Source organism: Panthera uncia (assembly GCF_023721935.1).
Source record: "Panthera uncia isolate 11264 chromosome A1 unlocalized genomic scaffold, Puncia_PCG_1.0 HiC_scaffold_16, whole genome shotgun sequence".
NCBI classification, from domain to species: Eukaryota; Metazoa; Chordata; class Mammalia; order Carnivora; family Felidae; genus Panthera; species Panthera uncia.
Window position 1 is genome coordinate 64,210,088 of NW_026057576.1, and position 22,953 is coordinate 64,233,040.

At 43.2% G+C, this 22,953-nt stretch overlaps 1 protein-coding gene across 2 annotated transcripts in view; it reads right to left on the reverse strand.

Annotated features, from left to right (window-relative positions):
- ABCC4 (ATP binding cassette subfamily C member 4) overlaps positions 1-22,953 on the reverse strand; it is a 260,291-nt gene that overhangs the window by 31,465 nt on the left and 205,873 nt on the right. For both annotated transcript variants that reach the window (XM_049647145.1, XM_049647146.1), the window contains 5 exons: positions 21,586-21,696; positions 20,525-20,625; positions 18,767-18,958; positions 10,001-10,156; positions 240-329 (listed from right to left, as the gene is read on the reverse strand). In XM_049647145.1, the coding sequence (XP_049503102.1) occupies positions 240-329; positions 10,001-10,156; positions 18,767-18,958; positions 20,525-20,625; positions 21,586-21,696 (650 nt within the window). The remainder of the gene's footprint in view (positions 1-239; positions 330-10,000; positions 10,157-18,766; positions 18,959-20,524; positions 20,626-21,585; positions 21,697-22,953) is intronic.

Genomic DNA, 22,953 nt, shown 5'->3' on the forward strand with positions numbered 1-22,953 from the left:
ATCTAGTTGCTTTGCATTCTAGGAAGAAAGTTAACTGTGAAAACATGAGACACTTCATTTTTGGTTCGCATCATCATCAATACATACATTTTAAGTATATCCACGTCATCAATGTTCTCCTGGGTGGTCGACAGTCAGTTAAACCAGTTAAGTTCCCAGTAACTACCTGCAATGTTCCAGAAGTACGTACATATATACTGATGGTAACAAGTTTAAAATAATTGCATTTTATAAGTTACCTCTGTTAAGGCACTCCACAGTTCCTCGTCTGTATGTTCATTAAAGGGATCCAGATTTTTCCTCATTGTTCCAGTGAATAAAACAGGTTCCTAAATATTACAGAATAGTGAATGTTATTACTGTAGCCTCTTTTCATTTTATTTCGATGCTAAATTCCAAAACAGAATTAAAATATAAAAACCAGAATTCACTATAATCATTAACACGAAGGTTGCAGATGCCTGTTTACAAAATAATATATCTATTAATTTTCCATCCTACAAAGTTTGACCCCCAGTGTCTTCCGGACCACTGAGCACTAAGAGAAGAAACTGCTGAAGTGTGTCGTCTTAAGAAGAAACTGAAGAAGAGAAATGAAGGTTTGGTTTTTGAAAATGCTTTCCTAGTAATATCTGCTTAAACAGGAAAAACAAGGATATAATTATTTGAGGGGCTTTATATCAAGAGATGTGAGTTTATTATCAATCCTGGTGTGACACTGGAAAACACCAACAGGACGATTAGTTGACGTTTGTGACTCAAAGCAAACTCTCAAGTATGTTCCCATTTGCACTGATGAAGAAGCCAGGATATTTCCTCCTTCTGTAGAACAGTTTTCTTGGATTGGGAATCTGTCCCCATGTGCAAAGGGGACATCCTGTTTTTTGTCCAAAGAGAATGTAAACTAATGGGCCCAGTGGCGCCTTTATTCTTGAGGAGATGCCTATGGTTTTGCATCAGCTAATCCCCACATTATCTTGTCTGTGCATCAGGATTACATGCCTCACAGAACCTCGTTATTAACTGCAAGGGGAGGATAACCTGAAACCCATTGTGACGTGCGTCATAATAAAATGATTTTAATTTAAATAGCTCTTCCTATTCATGTGCTTCAGGAGGAGCCACAATTAAATTACTCTTGCAATATATGCCTCCTTCTGGGTTTCAGGAGAGAATCTGGTGCATAACCTTAGGTAGGCCATTAACGTTTTCTTCTGGAAGGCTCTGATAACCCAGGCCGTAAGAACACGGACAGCAGACACTAGAGGTGGTACAGCACCGAGATGCACACAGATGGGGGAATCAGAGAAGACTGGACTCTTCCACAGGCATCCAAGTACGGCTCGAGGGAATCGCCAGCCTCAAATCTTGCCTGCCTTGCCTGACCTTGGGGCTGGACTATTCCTCCTCTCTTCTCAAAAGCCTGAGAAGACTAAGGAGGTAAACTTTTCTCAAGCCGCGAAGAAGAATGACACTCAGAGAGCCTCCTGGACTGTCTTTTCCTATGGTCTCAATTTTAAGACTGAGGAGGGACAAATGTATGCAGAAGACAGAGACGTGGGCCACCAAAAAATGTGCATGCCTAAAGGCAAATTCCAAATATTGAAAGACATTTAAAAAGGACACATCATTTTTATAAAGTTAAGTGGCCAATATGCCCAAAAGCACTGAAAAATCACTGGTCATTCAACGTTTCAAAAATAAATTACTGAACTGCACGATCCCAAGACCCCAGTTAAAAGTCACCCTTAACTTTCTCATAAGCCTTCTCCCTGCTGCATCTGTGTTTCTCTCCTCTTCTTATAAGGACACTTATCACGGGATATACGCATCACCCAGTCAATCTTGAGATCCTTCACTTAATTACACGTCCAAAGACCATGGTACCAGGGGTTAGGACTTGGGACGTATCTTTGGAGGAACCACAATTCAACCCAATACAGCACCCTTTTTCCTATTATCTACTGCAATACTTATTTTATCTTTCTACTATTTTAATTTTGGGGCACGATTTTATATGCAAAGCTTCATAAAAGAAAATTTTCACTGTCATAAATAAATAAATAGTCTCCCCTAAAACTACCGAACTTAGGACCAAAGACTGAACAACAATTTAAGCAACAGTAAGAGTTCCTTGTCAGGGGAATAATCATCATTCTATTTGGGATTTTAAATTCTTCATTCAACCTACTTCAGAAATTCTTCAGACTCTACTTGATCTTACTTTGTAATTATCAACTCAAAGAGTCCATCAAGGCCAATGCGTCTCCTCCTTCAGCTGATTCTCTGAGGTTTATAAAAACGACAGGGCCAGATGGGGAAGGGCTGCTACCCAACCTTCCTCACTTCCTGATGCTCTGCCCCGTCCCGCCAAGGCTCTGAACCATGGGCAGTATCCACTCTGGGGCCCAAGCTGAGAGACTCTGAGGACTGGTGGTTAAGGAGATGAAGGGGCTGAAAGAGAACAGGCTAAGGGATGGGCTTCAAGCCAGTGAAAGAAGTGGGAGGTGGTCTCTGCTCACAGCAACCACGAGCCTATCCAGGTTTACATGACCTGTTGGCCTTCATGTGCCTGTCACAGCGCAAATGCACATCCGGTAAGAAGTCTAGGATAAAGTGTCCACCTGGCTTTCAAAGTACACTCTATGGAAGTGTTACCTAAGCTCATCTATCAAAAAACTGCCTTGTTGTTAAAAGACAGACCTTTCTTCCTTTGTGAAACGATGAAAAGGCCCTGTATCTGCCCATTTGGGAGCCACGGTTTGGGTGGTTCAACAGGACAGGCACAGGAGCACACGTTTAAAGTTCAATCGCCTACTTCATTAACAGGAAGGGTCCCTCTCGTCACCCCCTTCACCTTTTTCTCTTTGGGAAAGTTCCTGAAATGGATCCATCTCTCCAAAGACTGGGGCACTAATGTGGGATTTGTTGCCGAGATCGAAGTTGCTCACTCTGATGCTGAGCCTGCAGCAGCTTTATGCTGAGTTTTAGACAGAGACCTCAGCTATCTGTAGGCCTTAAGGAGGCCCTGCTAATTATCAGCAAGTCACTGTTATCATAAATAGAAAAAGTTACATTTTCAGCATTTCCCAATGCAAGAAGGGTCCCCACTTAAATCCATACAGTCAATCTAAAGGGATACAGTAGGCGACTGCTCATGTTTAGTTAGCAGCTATTAGAACAAAGTAGTTCAGTAAACTAGAATATTTTTTTCTGTTATGACATGCCAAAGATGTATTTCAAAATGAGCACAATTTCGATCAAAACTTGAATGAAGAGAATGATTTATTAAAAGATTAGCTGAATGAAGCTGCCTTTTTCTTTAAAAGCAGCAGGCAATTTGTTAACAGTGTCTGTTTTACTATGCCCGTGTGCTTTATGCATGGTGCTCGTTTTGGTTTCTATCTAGTCCGCTTTTATCCACTTGCCAAGTAAGAAACCACTATATTATCTTCAAAAGGTGATAAAAGTATTCATAGGAGACACACACTGCAAGAGCAGATAAGGGTCAAATTAATTATCATTTCTGATAGATACTATTATTTAAAGTACCCACCTCCAAGCAACTGAAGTTAATAAACTAATCTTATAATGAATAAGTGTTGTAAAAAATGTTTGCAGGCAGAACATTTCAGTGCAGAGATTTATGGTAGGACATACAACCTTCATGTAAACATATACACTAAATGTATTAGCCTAAGTATATATTTTTCTGAAGGTACACAATTAAACCTCATTTAATAAGAGTTAGCTGGCATGCTATGGTTAGGTAAACCAATGTTTTTGTTTGGGGTAATATTTTAACTGAAACATTAGTACAAACCTGGTTTGTTTGTTTTTTTTTTATCAGTTTCAAGTTGACTTTTTTTTTTCTTTTTATCTTTTGTGCCACGTTCAGCAATTTTTTCCTTTGTTACAAACATACCACAAGTTCGTATCAGCCATGTGACCCAAAATGGCCACCTCTGAATCAAAGCTTTTGGCGTAGTAAATTGATAATCCCTCAACACAACGGGGAGACTGAGAACCACGGTCTTGTTAGCCCTTTTGTGTATGCTACTGGAAGACAAACCTCTCATTATCCCAAAAAGAAACCCTACCCACTAACCTTCAGAAGCTTAAAACGACCCTGGTCCAAGACAAAAACCATACAAGTGGTTACAAACCAGGCAGAGAAAGCACAACACTTTACTGTACCCTAATCACTCCAGCCCCCAACCAGGAAACCGCCCTCTACTAAAATATATCCTCCAGAGCGGCTGCTGGTTCCATGCGTCCTGAGAGCTACATTTTCATTGCTGAGCCAAGGACCTTTATTAAGGGCAGCTCGTCTCCCAGTTGCAAGAATGAGACAATCACCTGAAGTAGCTTTAAATCTTGATTTCCTTTTTTTTTTTTTCTTTTTTTAAATCCTGTAGCCCCTGAATGAACCGATCATCATCCATATTCAGAAGAAAAGAACATTGTTTGCCGACAAAGGAAAAAGAATTTAAGTCGTGTAAAGTCCTCTTTCGATACAGAAAGGTCAGGAGCTCTGGGGAGCAGTTCCAAGGGCTTTAATGAAGACTTCAGTGTCAGAAACAAAAGGCCGACTCCATTAGGCTAGAATCCAGTTGTATTTCTTTACTAGTAACAGCATACCCACCTCTTCTCTCTCTCTGAGTTTTGTTCTCAACAAGGGAAGAAAAAAAAAAGAGAGAAAAGAAAACCAGGTAATAACGAAGAAGTCTTAAAGGGACAGCTTCACTTAGCCTTTTCCAACACACTGAGGATAACCCAGGGAATAGAAATACCAAAGGAGCACAGTGGACTGCTTAAAAAATATCTAGGTTTTGCTTTGATTTTAAAAAGTCTATTAAATATAAAAAGTGAATCTGTTTAATCATGATGAAGATGATAGCTGTTGATCTGTGCCAACCCTTGGGGTGCAATCGTAAATAATGAATTTGCATGGAATCACTTTTCAACTGAAAACATTTTCTTGGTGCCAAAAGGAAAGGGGCCTTAGATGTAGAGAATCCATCCAAAAAAGTTTTGAAATCCATTTTTCCAGATCCTTTCAGATAAGTAAGTTATTCCCTAAATATAATCTCATCTTGCTATTCTCTTTGGGGAATGCGTTTAACTATTTAAAGACGCAAAGGAAGCGCAAAGGAGCGCAAAGGAAGTGTCTATTTTAGCTACCCATTCTGTTTGTAAAATTATTTAGAAAGCACTTTCATGTTTTACTTCCTCCATAAATTGTACAAATCAAGGAGTACATTCAAAGAATACAGTGTTTTCCCAAGTTCCCTGCGGGACTGGCCCCCAACTATCCCCACCGCTCCCTTGCCTCCCGTTCCCACCACGGCCCTGGCTGCTATCACACCTGTCCCAGTTCTGATCTCTGATGGCGTGGTCAGCAATGACTGAGACGAGCCTGGCAGCGCGGGGCCGCCACGGAAGCTCACCGCTGCAGCCAGGATCACAGCGAGACAGAGCCAAGGAACAGGGCGCCGACCTGGCTCACCTAAACTGGGAACTCCAAGCAACATGCCTTCATTCTGCTCTGCAGAGACAGCTCCAAACTCCCTAGTTCCCTAAATCAGGGTGTTGAGACACAAGGAAACGGTTTCCTATTCATTTTGGTGGGAAGAGTGGTGGAAGTCGTCCTTCAAGGGACCAGGCCAACAGCTGTTCCCACCTCTGCAGCCAGTCACACTGTCAAGAGAAAGGGCTCTCAGCTCTAGCAAGGTAAGATTTCGAGTATCTTCTCCTGACGCTAGCCCATGACACATAAGGGAATTAACCCCTTTTCCTAAATTGATTTTCTTTTAGTGCTGAGTGTGCCTTGAGTTAACTGTATCCAGCAGCCTTTGTTTCCTTACTGGAAAACAGGGCTAACCCTGTAGGGCTGCTGTGAGAATCAGGACCACCACCAGGGCTCGAGGTATGGGGCTACCATGTATCAGGAGCCCAGCCAAGCAGGGGACAGTGAGGGAACGTGGTTTTCAAACTGCAGGTGCAGCCAACGGATCATGAAATCAATTCTGTGCCTCATGACCATTTTATCTTTTCTATGAACTAGAACAGAATGGATATAATAGCAAGTAGAGTGCAGAGCACTAAGAGTAATCGTGTTTTGTGGAATATTTGTGTCTGCATGGGTGTGCCCGCGGAACTGTGATACACAGCAGTTGTAGGGGGGGACTGCAGTCACCAATGTGCTTTGGTCCCTGGAGGAGCGGTTAGCTGCCCGAGAACGTCCTTGACATAAACAGGAACCCTGGCTCTGCCACATGCTCGTAAAGTGGGTTAAACTCACTGTGCCTCAATTTTTAAATGGGTCAGATGAAGATAACCATATAATTGTGAGGATGAAGGCGGAGACAGTAGGGAAAGAGGCTCAAATATGTGAAGGATTCCACAAATACTAGGAGTTATTCACACTTGTGTAACTCATCTGGGATGAAAACAAGCACAGGAGCAACAGAAATTGGAGACACAGCCTCCGGAAGAGCTAGAAAAAAGCGAACATGTGGGGGGAGTGGAGAAAGGATGCCAGGGTCTTCAGGGGGCACTGTAGCGTATCAGTGGGGTACAGAGCGGGGGTCGGGAAAGAGCAGGTGGGAGGGAGGCCAGAAAACAAAGTGATGTTCTCTTTTGCTCCTTGTGAGAAGAACGCTGATAGGTTTCTGTTACACTTTACCCTCGAATTCTTATTGTGCACACTTTTGTTTCACTCTTTTAAGTTTATAGAAATAATCTGGTTTGTGTGATAAGCAAAAGATGTAAAGGAAATCACCAAGGATCACAAAAACATAAATAGAAATTAAAGAGCAAAGTCCTTCCAGAACCTGTTACTACTTTTATGTAAGTAACCAGAACACCCAAAAGGCTAGTGCCCTGATCCTTAGTAAAAATAGTTACTATTTCCCAAGCATTTCTAAGAGCAAGGCATTGGGCCACAGACGTTTTCTCATCCGGTTAAATCTTCATGACAAATCTGTGAGGCAGCAATTACCAGACCTGGCTCAAGGACGAGGACGCTGGAGCTCGGAGGCCAAGTGATGTCATCAGGGTCACTCACACAGTCCAGAGACTGGGCCGGAATAAAAATGTGGGTCATGTGATCTTAAAGATTCTATCCTGGCTGCCTCCTAGAAGATATCCTGGGACCCTTTACACATTACATGGTCTCTCTAGACTCTCTTTAATCAACAAACATTGCCCCTTAGAGACAAAGGCACACGAAGTGAAAAATGAAAGGTTGTGTGTTTACAATGGTTGGTGATCATTATCTCCATGGGTACAAAGCTTAGTACTGTTTTGTAAGCATGCTCTCCGGAGTATGCACCTACAGCATGCTCCAAAGTAGGGTGGGAAGTTATGGAAGAGGACCAAAACCTGTGGTGATGTCAAGGTGTATTTAGTCTTTGCTCAGATGTGCTTCCAAAACATTACTGGCAGAGCCAAGAAACATCCAACGTTATTTCTTTATTTATACAGTTCTTTTATGTACACAAGCATACAACCATTTCTTATTAAGAAGCATTAAAAATAACACGGGACGTGTTCCTAGGTCCTTTCATCCAAGGACATGAAAGTACTTTACAGGCACGCCCATTGTTTCTGCTCACTAATCTCGTTTGGCCCATTTCAGAGATAGGTACAACCGAAATACAAAACTTGGGAATTTCAACTCCTTTACTTTCTACTGTAGTCACGAAGTCATGAATCTAACAGCCAGAGGAAATCTTTAAATACAGGGGTTGAAAGTGCTGCAAATTTCTTTTCATTTTTCCTGAAAGGGATATTTTAAAAAACAAATTTCTTTTTTCCGAATGGATAAAATAGATGAAGATGATGACAAGGTGACAGGTGGAAAAAAGGTCACCAGATGTACCGTAAGGACCATTCATAATGTATGTAAGTACCGAGTCACAGTGTTATACACCTGAATCTAATACTGTATGTCAATTATTCTTCAATTAAAAAAAAAGAAAAAGCATAGAAGCATCAGGGATAGGAGAGTTATTAAAAATTTTTTAATTGTGCTAAAGTACACATAACACAAAATTTACCACTTTAATCATTTTTAAGTGACCAATTCAGTGGTATTAAAATGCATTCACATCACTGTGTAGCCATCACCACCGTCTAGGTCCACAATTCTTCTTTATAATTCCAAACTCTGTACCCATTAAACACTAACTCTCCATCCCTCCCTCTAGCCCCTGGCGACCACCATTCTACTTCCTGTCTCCAGGAAACTGACTGCTTAAGTACTTCATGGGAGTGGAATCCTAGGGTATTTGTCCTTTTGTGACTGGTTTCCTTCACTTGGCACAATGTCAAAGTTCATCTATGCCTTAGCTCATGTCGGAATTTCCTTCCTTTTGCAGGCCGGATAATAGTCCACTGTGTGAACACACCACACTTTCTCCACTCACCTACCTAAGGACATCTGGACCACTTACACATTTTCGCTCTTGTGAATACCACTACTATGAATATGGGTGTACAAGTACCTCTTAGAATTTGTTTTCGATGATTTTGGCTACAAAATCAGAGGTGGAGTTGGTAATAGGATAAGATCATTCTATATGATCATTCCTATGTGATCCTATTTTTATATTTTTAAGGAAACTCTGTTCTGTTTCCCACAGTGGCCTCATTTTATACCTACACAAGCAATGAACAAGGGTTCAAATTCTCCCACTAACTTCCAAGCACTTGGTGTTTTCTTTCCCTTCCCTCCCTCTCTCCCTTTCTTTTTTTTTTTTTTTTAAGTAATCTCTATACCCAAAGTGGAGCTTGAACATATGACCCCAAGATTAAGAGTCACATGCTCTACTGAGCCAGCCAGGTGCCCCAGTGTTTTCGTTTTATTGATAGTAGTGACTATTGGGGATGAGATGGCATCTCATTGTGGTTCTGAAAGGAGTATCCTGATTTAAAAAAATTTTTTTTTAATGTTTGAGAGAAAGAGAGTGTGCATGCACATGCATGAGTAGGGGAGGGGCAGAGAGAGACAGAGAGAGGGAGACACAGAATCTGAAGCAGGCTCCAAGCTGTCAGCACAGAGCCTGATGCAGGGCTCAAACACGCTGATGGCAAGATAGTGACCTGAGCCAAAGTCAGATGCTCAACTGACTGAGCCACCCAGGCTCCCAATACCTTCTGAATTTTTACTGAAACTGAAATGATGGACCACAAGGAATGAAAGGTGCTTCTACTGTGCATTATCCAATCACTAAAACATTTCCTGAAAGTCATACTTCTATTAAGAAGCAGAATAAGGGAACAGAATCAAAGCCCAGAAAGAGACGGCCAACTGCACCCTCCATCATCACAGCAGCCAGGTCCTGGGTCTGCGAGCAGCACTCCACAGCCGCTGACCCAGTCCTCACAACGGCTCCAGGAGATGCCTTTTGTGGGAGAGAAACCTGAGGTCCAGAGACATGGGATTCCTTGTCCTGTATTTTTCTATTCTCTACTGCTTCCTGGTTACAATCATTTACTAATGGCTAGATTCTAAGTCTCCCCAAAGCATCCATATACACAGTAATTCTCAAAGCCCACCAGTTTCACAGAAAGCCCTCCATGGAGAGAATTACCTTTGAGAAGTTACATTTCCTACAGCAAAAGTCTACCACTAAAACATTTAAAATCCACATTTCCCTACAGAAGCCTCTCAGGAGCTAAACCAATCATTCATCATTTTCTTTTCAGAATCATGTGGTTATCAGTGGATAACTCTGGGGTACTTGGGGAAGTTAGAGTCCAGACATTTCACCGGGTAAGTTATTAAATCACACACACATGCACGTGCACGCACCCAAAAACAAAACCTGGTATCCGATGAAAATACTTGCTGTTAAAAATATGTTCTATTGGGGCAAAAGGATCAATCCTTCAACTTAAAAAAAAAAAAAAAAAAAAAAGGAATAAAAGTAAAAGCAATTAAACTTAGGTTCTCTTATAAAAAGGACATGTGAGGATGCTCTGACTTGTATACCTGAGGTATGATGGACATTTTCTTCCTTAAGTCGTGGAGCCCAATTTCAGTTGTCAAGATCTTATCAATCCAAATTTTACCTTCTGGTTCTGACAATCTAAAAAGGGCCGAGATGAGGGAACTTTTTCCAGCTCCTGTTCTTCCCACAATGCCAACCTGTAAAGAGATCCAGGAGGGATTAAGAAGTCACAAAACACAATGTATCAGGAGAAACTCTGGTTGTTGAAGACAGATTAAGGAAGTTCTATATTGAATGTAGTCCAAGAGTTTCTCAACTTTGGCACTGTTGACATTTTGGGCTGGATTATTCTTTGTTGTAGAGAGCTGTCCTGTACATTGTAAAATGTTTGTCACTATCCCTGCGCTCTACCTACTAGATACCAAAAGCACCCCTCGATTGTGGCAACCGAAAATGTCAGACATTAACAAATGTCCCTTGTGTCCCTTCGGTGGGTGGGGAAACTGCCCCTGGTTGAGATCCACTGGTCTAAAGAAAAGTTAAAAATAGCACAATCAGCCTGCCAGCAGTGAAAACCCAGCAATCTACTAAGTGGTTGATAAGTAAGTTTCAAAATTAGCTTTATTCCTAGTGTCTGGTTATTTTGAACCTTGAGAATTTCTTGGATAATTTTATAGTTTGTCAACAAGTCAGAAGCAATACATAAACAGGTAATCATTTTCCCAGAATTCTATTACATAAGAGGTGATATAATTATTCTTTGGTAGAACAACCAAATCATTTCTGGCTATTAAACACCTGATTACATTCTGTCTCAAAAGGAAACATCTTAACGTTTTAAAATGCAAGTCTCAGTGTGTTAAAAAACAGTAGCCAGTAGCTGAAATACCCATAATGAGATCATCATCGACAACAACAACACAAATAACATTTGCTATTTATATGGGGCGTTTCATCTGAGCAGTTCAAAAGGCATTTTACAAAGTAATTAATACTCACAATTACCCCCTTAGGAAAAATACGTGTCCAGTATCAGTCTGGTTATTAGAACCAATGCACAAGGAAATTAAATACACTGACAATAAGATCAAAGAATCAATATAAAACAGGTAAAATGCCGGTCAGGAACAAAACTGTATTGCACAAAATTGGTTGTCAGCTGTGTGCATTTAAACCTGTATGCAGAAACTGTTGTGTTTTTGGTTTTGTTTTGTTTTTTTTTTAAACCAAAGAGCTTGCCCAACTACAAATTCCCTGGTGGGAGCTTCCCAAGAGATGATATCATCTCATCTAGGTATCTGGAATCAATGAAGGGCACAGGACAGGCTTTCAAACATTTGTAAATTTTTAAAACTCACAACTTTCAACAGAGAATAACTTTCTGAGCACTGATTCTATGCTGGGAACTTTACATATTATCTCATTTGAGTACTTCCCAAGTTTTAAAGCTTAACTTACACAACGATCATTGATGGCATTTCAAGAGAGAGTCTACTTTTATAGAGATAAACGTTAGGAAAAGTGGCTTCACCAAATTTTATAATCTTCATAGCCACTTTATACCTTACAGTAGGTCCTAGTTTATATTTCACAGATGGGTCATTTTCTGAACATGGGTAGGTCCTAGTATACTAGTCTAGACACACACGGCTTCTGTGTGCTTCTGTGTATTTCTCCGTGTTCTCAAATGTAAATCAACATGTATCAAGATACAGGCAAGAATTGTGTCTCTGAGAACGTGTGGATGCTCCCGTGCTATCATCACAACTAAAACTGATCCATCTGTGCAAACTGGAACATTTGTAGACTTTTGGTAAAGGGCTGGGATATGAGAGGGGGGCAGAGGCCTGCCCACAACCACAGGTCTGTGGTCTCCAAACTCAAGTGAGGGTAAAAACAAACAGGAAATTCAAAGAAAACCTGGTTCTGGCTATTTCCCTCTACTCTCCAGTCATCAAACCATAGCCTGTGTCTTTCACAGTTCACCAAGGGGTTGTATTACATAAGAGGTGTATTACATAAGAGGAAACTTCCCACGGAGAATATCACCAATATCAGTTAGTTTACATTCTCAAAACCAAAGAAATACTTGAAGATACTCTTACTTTAGCTGATTTGCAACTATCCCCATATGTTTTCCCAACTAGGCTGAGGCTGGTTCCTGACAACCACACCAGCACGTTAGACATTTCTAGATCAAATCTAGATCAAGTTCTCTTTCTAGATCAAATAAGAGATAAACACAAGGAAAGTGGCTTCATCAAATTTTATAATCTTTATAGCCATTTTGTCCCTTACGGTAGGTCCTAATTTATATTTCACAGAGGAGTCATTTTCTACACATGGGTAGGTCCTAGTATACTAGTCTAGACATAACATGGCTTCTGTGTATTTCTCCATGTTCTCAATGGAGATCTCTTCTAGATCAAACGCAACATGATTAACACACAATTTCCCACTCAAAATAGCTGCTTTTTCCAACTTCTCCATTTTAATCTCATGACTTCTTTCCTGGGCTCATGGGCTCAACACATTCACCTTCCTTTTCCAGCTTTCTCCTAGTCCCGCATGGTATCAAGCCCTAAAGATGCTACCTCCACAACGTTTTATGATTCAGTCCCTGACCTGAGTACAAGGCTGTGTTACCTTGATTTAGTTTTTTTGAGAGAGCGTGCACGCGAGCAGGGGAGAGGGGCAGAAGGAGAGACAGAGGGAGAATCTTAAGGAGGCTCCAGGCGCCAGATGTGGGGCTTGATCCCAGGACCTTGGGATCATGACCTGAGCCAAAATCAAGGGTCGGACATTCAACTGACTGAGCCACCCAGGGACCTCTGCATTACCTTTTAGAAAACAAAACTCTTTTCTTGACCATAATCAGTGCAAATGAATGCAGAAACTTAATAAATACTAGTCATAACCCTAACACTTTGATTTAAAACCATTCTTTAGAGGATGTATTTTCTTTCTGGAATTAAGTGCATGCATATGTTAAGATACAAACTCGTATATTTACACAAAATGAGATTAATGTGAACATATTACAGTAATCTGTTTTCACTTAGTATTTCAAGAAAATATTTTAACGGCCATATAATACTACCATATATGCGATCATTTATTTAACAAACCCTCCATTTGGGGACATTCAGGCTGTGTCCAATATTTTGCAATTATAAGTAGTAACTCTGTGTTAAATATCCTTGAAGCCAAATCTCTGAAAACAGCCCTAATTACTTCCTTGAGATAAACTCTCAGATGTGGAATTGCTGAGAAACAGGTATAAACACTTTCAAAGGAGGCTGTCAAGTACTGCCAAACTACCCTCCAGAAACAGGACACCAGTTTTGGCCCCCACCTGTTTTCTCTGTGCATTCACGCACCTGGGCGTGACAGCTTTGTTTTAATCCACATCAGTTTGATTCCAAACAGCGGACTCACTTTCGCCATTACGACCTGCTAGGGGAACAGGGTGGCTACTGACTCCCTCTCCCCTGCCTCTTCCCACCGTGGATCACGGGTGCCCTCCTCTCAGAATGAGCTTCTACAGGGCAGCTCCCTGCCTGTCATGCGGTCCCAGGAAGTCCCTGCCACGGGAGTGTCCCAACTGACTCTCCGTCCTTAACCTCCACGAGTCAGCTCCCTTGGGGTGACCCGGAAGGTCGTGAAGATTAAATGTGAGAGTGTGTACTACACACCTGGTAATTCATTCCCTCAAATGCTCTTCACTCGCTGGATCAAGGCATCACGCCTCTGCTTACGCTGGTCCCACCAGCCCAAACGCCCTTCCCATGCTTTCCACCTGCTGAGATCCTACCCACATGTCACCAAGTCTACCTCAAGTGCCTAATACCTCGGAAATGCTCCTCCTGTTCCTTCATGTGGGCTCCTCCCACCCAGAAGAGGTAGGTCATCTTTTTCTTTTTTTTTTTTTTTTTAATTCTTTTTAACGTTTATTTATTTTTGAGACAGAGAGAGACACAGCATGAACGGGGGAGGGGCAGAGAGAGAGGGAGACACAGAATCAGAAGCAAGCTCCAGCCTCTGAGCCATCAGCCCAGAGCCCGACGCGGGGCTCGAACTCGCGGACCGCGAGATCGTGACCTGAGCTGAAGTCGGACGCTTAACCGACTGAGCCACCCAGGCGCCCCTGGTCATCTTTTTCTAAACTTCGATAAAAACTCTGACCGCCTTCTAGCTTATTTAGTAGCCATTTTTATACAACCTTCTTTCTTCCACTGGACTTTCTTCTATTGGGATCTGAAATGGATTCAGCTTTGTATTCTTTGTATTGCATGCGGTGTCCTGTGCCAAATGGGCATTTTGTACAGAATTGAGGCGTTTAAGTCAGGATGGAGAAACTTATGGAAAATCTATCGCCATAGTGTTGAGGTACAGGATAAGCCGGACAGAGAAGACAGACGTGGCAAACAGATCCTATAACCATAAATACTAACTCAAATGGCCATGCCCTCATTTTCAGTTGTTGCAGACAACAACTTACACATCAAAACTGGTTATGGCCATTCTACACGATCGTCGTCTGAGCATTTGTTTTGTGCTGGTTTTGGTGCTGGGTGTCTCATCTCATTGGAGGTGCACAACCCTAGAGGTCCTATGACTTTCATTTTGCAGAAGAGAAGACAGAGGCTTAGTAAGGTTAATTAGCCTGCCTGAAGTAACAGAGTCCAAACGGGGCAGGACAGACTCAAACCCAGTTCTGCCTGTTCCTTGTCCATTCTGCTGATGGCCTCTTCATCACGTGGATGGCCTGGCACCTCGTTATGTCCCTCTGCCTGGCCCGAAGAAAGTGGGGAGAGGTGTGGCAGCCAGCAAGGAACTGGCCTACCCCACAGATCCCATCACCTGATATTTACAGCATGATGTGGATACAGGGGAATATACTGTGGTGAGTGGACAAAAGAGCCCACAGCTCTGAGCAAAGAGGTGGTACCTGTCGTCAGGTGGGCTAGTTGTCAACAGGAAGAACAGGCACCTACGGCTGAAGCTAGGAGAAGAACACAGAGCACCTGGCCAACAGGCCAGACAGACCTAGTGCCCTGCTTGGGGCAGTGAGGCTAATTTTTCATCCCACTGGGTGGTGAAAGGGCCTTAGATATATTGCTACACTGGGCTGTCTCCGACTCTAGACCCAAATCCCTGTAGGAGGATATGGGGAAGCCACAGAGAAAAAGGAATGTTGTCTATGAGGCAGCCAGACTACACTGAAAAGGCAAATGCATGCTTAAACCTGGAGTCATACAGAATTAAATTCTAATGTAAATTCATGACTTGCAGAATAGAAAAGTAAATAAATCAGCAGGGTGGTAGCATAGAACTTTCTAGAGTGTCATGCTCAGTCACAGGGGGTGGGATAATTCATGAGCCCAATTTCAAACTGTCAAAGGATATTTCCTAGAAATCATGAGTTAGAGTCATCCACAACTGCCTGTGGGAGAGAGGACTTTACCAGGGTGGTGCCTTGTTCCAAGGCAATTCAGAGACAAGAGGTCTGGGTGGGCCTGAGAGTCAGCATTTCCAAGAAGCTCCCAGGTGACACAGGTACCACAGCCTGGATAGCAAGAAATTAAGAAGTCAGCAGGGGAAAGGAGGCAAGCTGGAGTGAGGGAAGGGGTTCTTGAAAAAATATTATGTAAAAAAGGAGAAAATGTAGGAAACTAATATTTTTGCACGTTATAGCAAGGTCTAGTACACATCTGTAAAAATGTATTATCCAAGTAATAGGTCTGAGCAAGAAAAAAAAATAACAAACCAAAATCAATCTACTTCTAGAGCTGGAAAATGCTTTAAAATGGCCCAGTACTCTTTAAAATGATCAAATCAACCACAAAATCATCTAAATGAAAAATGCAGCCAGTGTTTAGAATCTAACCAGGAAGCCTCGGGTGCTATTTACCTCATTTGGGCTCTTCATTTTTACTTGTTATTTCTTCCATTAATTAGAAACCTGTTTACTACCTATTACGTTTTCCTGTTCATTAGAACTCCAGGGAATCTGGACAGTACAGGAAAAAGCTGGAAGAATAAAGCACTGCTTCTGCTGTGTTGGCACATTCCCACATCGTCGACCCCACAACAGCCTCTCCCGATCAAATGCAACCCCAAAGGACGGGGGCGGTGGTGTCCCTAAATGCTGGGGTGGGTGGGGAGGAAACGAGACCTGGGACCTACACAGGCAGTGAAGTCACTTCGTGACTCTGCAGCCTGGATATGATCACCAATGACATAAACGGAGCTGAAGGCGACACCACCAGTGGACCAAGACACAAAAGTTATTGGCATTATTGTAACTATCTCCAAATTCGATCCCTACCCCCAACATTGAGAATCTCAGAGAATCCTATGATTTGGGGGTAAAGACCGAAAAATACAAATCTGTTATGTTTCTAAGTTGTACTACAGTTTCTTAGGTGATTCATAATTTACGGCTTCAAGAGAAATTTAAGACGCATGCAGATTAACAGAATTATGTTTAGAACATGCCATCTGATGGGCACACTGTGAGCAAGCAAACATCCCTGACGGTGCTCACAGGGACAGAACTTCATCATGAGCTACAGTTAACGTTTCCCGGCACAGTAGCCCTCTCCTCACCTGCATTAAGGCCGGAAATAATCAGGAGCCAGCTTTTGCCATGTGATTTACTACAGCTGCTCCCTGGGTATCATTTGGGCATTAAGTTCAACATTTCTTCTTCCGTGTCGCAAGGGTATAATCATCACATTATGGCTACAGTCCACTCAACGGGTCTGTGGTAGAAGGAGCTTGAAAGAATAGTTCTTCAGATATCTAACACATCTAGGTGTGGGGTTGCTTGCAGGAGCTGGCTGGGAAGTATGTTTTTGATACTGGTTGCTTCACACCTGCACGTTACTCCCTCCCGTCCCAGCCAGCAGACCCTCAGCACCCACTGTGTGCCCTGCAGGATGCCGTTTTCTGGGGGAAGAAAGATGAAAATAGGATGCTCCCTGGCCTTAAGCAGCCTCAGGGTACTATGAGACACAGACCCCAAATGGCACAGCAGGCTGCAAGTGTTACCTTTTATGCTTTAATTTTATGTTTTTGTGGTAAAATGCACAGAACATAAAATTTACCAGCCCATTTCTTAGGTGTACAGTTCAGGGGTGTTACATACACTCACACGGTCGTGCAATCTCCAGATTTCTTCTTGCCTTGCAAAACTCAAACTCTGTCACCATGAAACACTAACTGCCCACTGACTGCCCCCGAAGCCCCTGGCACTCATCTCTCTACTATTTGTGTCTGTGGATCGGAGCAGGCTAGGAATCTCACATCACAGGCTCTGTCCTATTTTGCCCTCGAGCTGATTTCATTTAGCATAATGTCCTCGCCGTTCTTGCCGTGTCAGAATTTGCTTCCTTGTTAAGGCTGGAATACCCCACTGTGTGGACGGACCACATTTGCTTATCCACCCATCCACTGATGAAGAACGTGCAGTGCTTCCACTCCAGGCATCCATAATGCTGCTAGAAAGTCAGGTGTGCTATGCCCGTGATCTTCAGGGGCGCCTAGGTGGCTCAGCCGGTTGAGCATCGACTCTTTATTTCAGCTCAGGTCATGATCTCACGGTTTGTGAGTTCAAGCCCTGCATCAGGCTTCGTGCTGACGGCACAGAAGCTGCTTGGGATTCTCTGTCTCCCTCTCTCTCTGCCCCTCCCCTGTCTGCACGCGCTCTCAAAATAATAAACATTTTAAAAGCCATATGTAAGATGTGGAAGAATTGAGGGTCTCACAGAGGCAGATGCATTAGAAGTGACTGAAAATGAGACTTTCACCAGCCAAGTGACAGAAGGGAAGGGTCTCTTGAGGCAGAGGGGCAGTGTGCGCGTGCTGGGGACAGGGGGGCCGGGGGGCCAGGGTGCAATGGAAAAACCTACACAGTACTCATTTGGGGGCACTGCTCATGTTAGGAGTTGAGGCTGGAGAGGTAGGTGGGGAAAGAGCTTCCTATGGCCTTGTCTATTCTGGTTTCACTGCTTCTTCAAGAGCCCAATCTGGTCTGGGACGAGGGACCCAAGTCTCACTGCTGGCAGACTTAGACGCTGGCAAGTCTGTTCTCCGTGTATCATCCCCTGTCCCCTTGGGTTGCCTCTCATCAACTTCAAGCAAGTCTCTGAGCCCTTTACTGCCTCCCGCTGGGGGCTCTGGCTCTTGAGCCCTGACTGGGTCACAGATTCCGGGCTCTTCTCTGGTGGCTGAGAGCTGGCCTGCAGCCCCAGCTCCAGTGGACTTGGGCCTCGATACGGCTCCAGCACCAGCTTGTCCAGGCTGGGAGCTACCGGGGGACCCATAGGGATCAGATCCGTGTGCCAGAAAGAAGCACTCTATGGGTGGAAGGACGGGGGGGTTGCTTATAGGAGGGCAAGTCTGGAAAGGGACAGGGACGGAGGGCCGTAAACAGAGACCACCACGGGAAGGAAGAGGAGGATGTGAGAAATACAAAGCAGTAAGAATAGGTGGGAACCAGAAACTGAAGTGCGAGTGACAAGGAGCTCCCAAGTCTCAGGCACGAAGAATCAGATTTCAGAGAGTGTCCTGGCTCAGCCCACCAAGCACCATGAGGCACTCACAACACGAGGCAAAGTAATGCTGGCATCCCCGTTCCATGGTCAGTTTCCAGGCAAGATTTACCAGTAAGATCATCCAGTCTAATTTATACCCACAGAGACACAAGGAGTCCCCCTGACATGTGACCAGAAAGCCTGCAGGTGGATGAAGGGTTAAATCTGTAACTGAAATTGTCAAGAGGCAAGATGGTTTAAACAAACCTTCTCCCTTGGTTTAATGAGCGCTGTCATGTGCTTCAACACCAGAGGCCCGTCTAAACTGTATGTGAAGTTAACATTATCAAAGACAATCATGCCTTCTTGGGGCCAGGTCGGCGGAGGGTGGTTCTGATATTCCCAAGGGGCTTCTTTCTCAAGGTCTGTATATTCAATCACCCTTTCTACTGAAATCATCTGAAAGACACAGGACATCACATGGGTTAGGAAGGGAGGTTCTCATCCATGTTAAGAGACTGTAAAATGAAATGCTCTTTGATACTAGCTAGTTAAGTATATCTCAGGTGCCAATACCCACAAAGAAGGCATCTGATGAGGACTGATGCAATTTACACACCTGTTCATAGTCTTGTAACATTTTCACTTATGGCTACTTCCTTCAGCATTACATTGAAACTACAAGAATTAGAGAAGTAAATCCTAAGATTTTATTTTTCCACTTTTCACACCTGAACAAAAAAACCAAGGATTTTGTCAAAGAAAGGAACACTTGTGGCCAACCATCTGCAATCTTGCTACAGAAGAGCCATCTGTTTCAGGGGAGTTGAACTGCCTAAGTCATCAAAAAAAACTTTTTTTTTTTTTGAGAGAGAGAGAGAGAGGGGAGGGGGAGGGGGAGGGGGAGGGAGGGAGAGGGAGGGAGAGGGAGGGGGAGGGAGGGAGGGAGAGGGAACAAGCTGAGAGAGGGAGACAATATTAAGCAGGCTCCACACTGAGTTCAGAGCCCAACATGGGTCTCGATCCCATGACCCTGGGATCATTGACACCTGAGCCGAAATCAAAAGTCGGACGTTCAACCAACTGCGCCACCCAGGCGCCCCCGTCAAACTCATTTTAGGGGTGCCTGGGTGGTTCAGTCGGTTGAGCGTCCGACTCTTGATTTTGGCTCAGGTCACGGTCTCACAGTTCATGAGTTTGAGCCCCATGTCAGGCTCTAGGCTGCCAGCACGGAGCCTGCTTGGGATTCTCTCTCTCCCTCTCTCTCTGCCCTTCCCCTACTCATGCTCTCTCTCTCTCTCTCTCTCTCAAAATAAATAAATAAATTTTTTTTTTTAAATCTCATTTTCATGATCAGTCACTTTCTACTCTGTTAGAAGAGCACGCTGGAAAGATTTCTCTTTCATTTCTCTTCTCATTTCCCTTCAGGAGAAGGTGCAACTATTCCAAAGAGGAAAGAATTTACTTACTAAGGCCTCCTGAACAACCATCTTGACACCTTTGCCTAGCACATTCTGAGAAGGAGCTTACCCTACCAGAAAGAAGGGACATTAGCAAATTCAGGTGCTCAACAACATACAAGAATAAATGCTAAAATGAGGCAGAGGGAGGGTAGGCACGCAAAGGGAGATACCTATTAATTAAACGAACCGCCTCAAAATACTGAATTCTTTTATCAGGAATGAGGAATTACCCATTAAGAAGCAAAAATAAATAGGCCTCTAAGAAATTAGCTTATATCCTCTCCAGGACTTCAGAACCTCCCTCCTACAGAGAGAACATTTATTACATTTGAAGACAGCTTGCGGTGAATCTAAAACCCGCTGACATAGCACACAGAAGACTGAGGAAAAGATGTGTATATTTTATTTTACACTAACTTTAAACAGATGGAAGAAGGATCTGAAAAACTTGGTTAGCTCCGATGTAAAAATAACAGTTTTAATATTTTACATAAGAAGTGCTTTCATGCCCTTTAATGGCAGGGAGACTTGAAAAGGCTAAGAACGTAAAGATAAACATTACCATATTCTCCACTTCGGCGCTCTGCCTGACGCACCACTGGAACATCCCCATGAGTGTCAGGGCGTAGGACAACGCCAGGCCAACCTGCCCGGCATCTAAAGCTAAAATAGGAAGGAGAAGGGGAATCAAATCAGTCCCATTCTTAATCCCGAGTACAGGTCCTCCTCTCACTCTACCAAAACGACTCCTTTGTAATACATAAATACTTGACACATGATGATAGTAATAGTTATACTTTTACTATCTGATGACTAAGACCATAAGACAATAAAAAAAAAAAAAACAACACTATAAATTCAGAAAGACTGTTAAGTGAGTTTATGAACTCCAACAGGACTGACAAACACCTGACAGTATTGCATAGGTGACAAACAATGTCATTATTCAGACTTTTGGCATTACTGTTTCAAGAATCATTACGTAATTTCACATTCTACATCCAATGCGACCACAGTTAGAAACCACTAAAAACAAGGCAATGTGTTCTGAGAGCCAGCCTTGAAATCTAAAATACTACTCTCACTGTTCCATTATTAATACTATGATTCAGTGTTGTCACAATGGAATAGTCAGGGGTAGCGAATTCACCCCCTGCACACCAACACCTGCTCATGTGGTGCCCACCTGGTGGGGAGCATAGCATTCTCTCCTGCTGAATGGCTTTCTCAACCCAGTGTACCAGGCTTGCATGCCCAAGAGATCCCAGTAGCTCAAGTTAAAACCTAAAGCCCTAAGCTGGACAAAACACTTAACGGAAAACTTGGTTCTCTCCATATTCTCCAGACACTTCCCCAGGAAAATACAAAAAGTTAGCTGCTACACTCACATGGTCCTCAACCTATGCAAAGATAAAAGAAACTCATCAGGGTCCAAATAAGCACTCTACACAGACCACACAGCAAAATCACACCCGGCCCGACACACCGCGAATGCTTTAATGCGATCCGTTAGAACAAGACAGTATATGGTATTGGACAAGGTGGTAGGGTTTAATTTAGTAACTGTAAACGCAGCTATAAATTGTAATCATACCACAAATAGTTATTCACATCTGTACTTACTTTTTGCCAGAATCAGGGACCCAAAGGCAACGACAATGACAAAGATGGCGCAGATGGCATCCAGACGCACGGCGAACCATCGGGACGTAGTCAGAAACAAGAACCATGCCTCTGGGTTTGTGAAGCATAATAAGCAAAATGAGTAAGTCGAAAAGCCATGTTAATTACTTTGAATGCGGGAGAACACTTTGCCCGGTTGAGCTACACGAGAATTTTTTCTCATGGAGAACAAAGCTGCACACCTAAGGAACCAGAAGGTTCCGGAAAGCCAACTTCTGACACAAAGCAATGTATGGTACAGGCAGGAATTGGTACAGTGGCTTTGTGGGAGGCATGCATTGAAAAATTCAACCAAGGGGCGCCTGGGTGGCTCAGTCAGTTAAGGCGTCCAACTCTTGATCTCAGCTCAGGTCACGATCTCATAGTTCGTGGGACTGAGCCCCACAGCAGGGTCTGTACTGACAGTGTGGAGCCTACTTGGGATTCTCTCTCCCTCTCTCTCTGCCCCACCCCCACTTACACTTGCTCACTCTATAAATTAAAATAAACTTTAAAAAAAAGAAAAGGAAAATTCAACTCAGAGGTTATAAGTAGAAATAGGATAATAAAAACCTCGGAAAAATGGGCTCATCAGTACCTTTCTTAGAGTGCCAGGCTCAACATGAAGCTTATCCTCTCACGTGGTTTACTGTTCCCAGCTGATAACAGACAGCAAAACCTCCACTTTGTTTTCAGTACTTTCCATACCTACTATGGGGTCCTGCACACAGTGTTTATTCCTTAGGAGCCAGTATCTCAAGGATCATCTTGCTAAAAGTTCCCACATCAAGTAGGTAGCAAATCTGACAATCAGGAAACTGATTTCCTCAGCAACTTCTGTCACCCTGAATGCTCTCAAAATAAGAGTTGGCAAAGTATAGCCTGTAGGCCAAACATGGCCCACCACCTGTTTTTGTAAATAAAGTTTTATTTGAACACAGCCATGGTCATTTGCTGATATACTATGTTCGGCTATGTGTTCCTGTTACAATAGCAACACTGAATTGCTATAATAGATAATATGGTACACAAAGCCTAAAATGTTTCCTATCTGGACCCTTAACAAAAAAAAGTCCATTGACTCCTGCCCTAAAAGGACAGAAAGTGATGGAAGGACAATGCAAGCCACTGGGGGTAGGGGGGGACGGGGAAGCAGTGGTGTGACAGGGGGAAGGGGGAACACACAGGGGATTCTGAGAGGAGTCATGGCCCAGGGGAGAGGACAAAGACATGCTGAGGAAGGATGTGGGGCTGGGCTGGTGGCAAGACAGACAGAGAGGTGCTGCCCAGCAAGGCCAAGAGAGGGGGCATATACCGTTCTTTGAAACC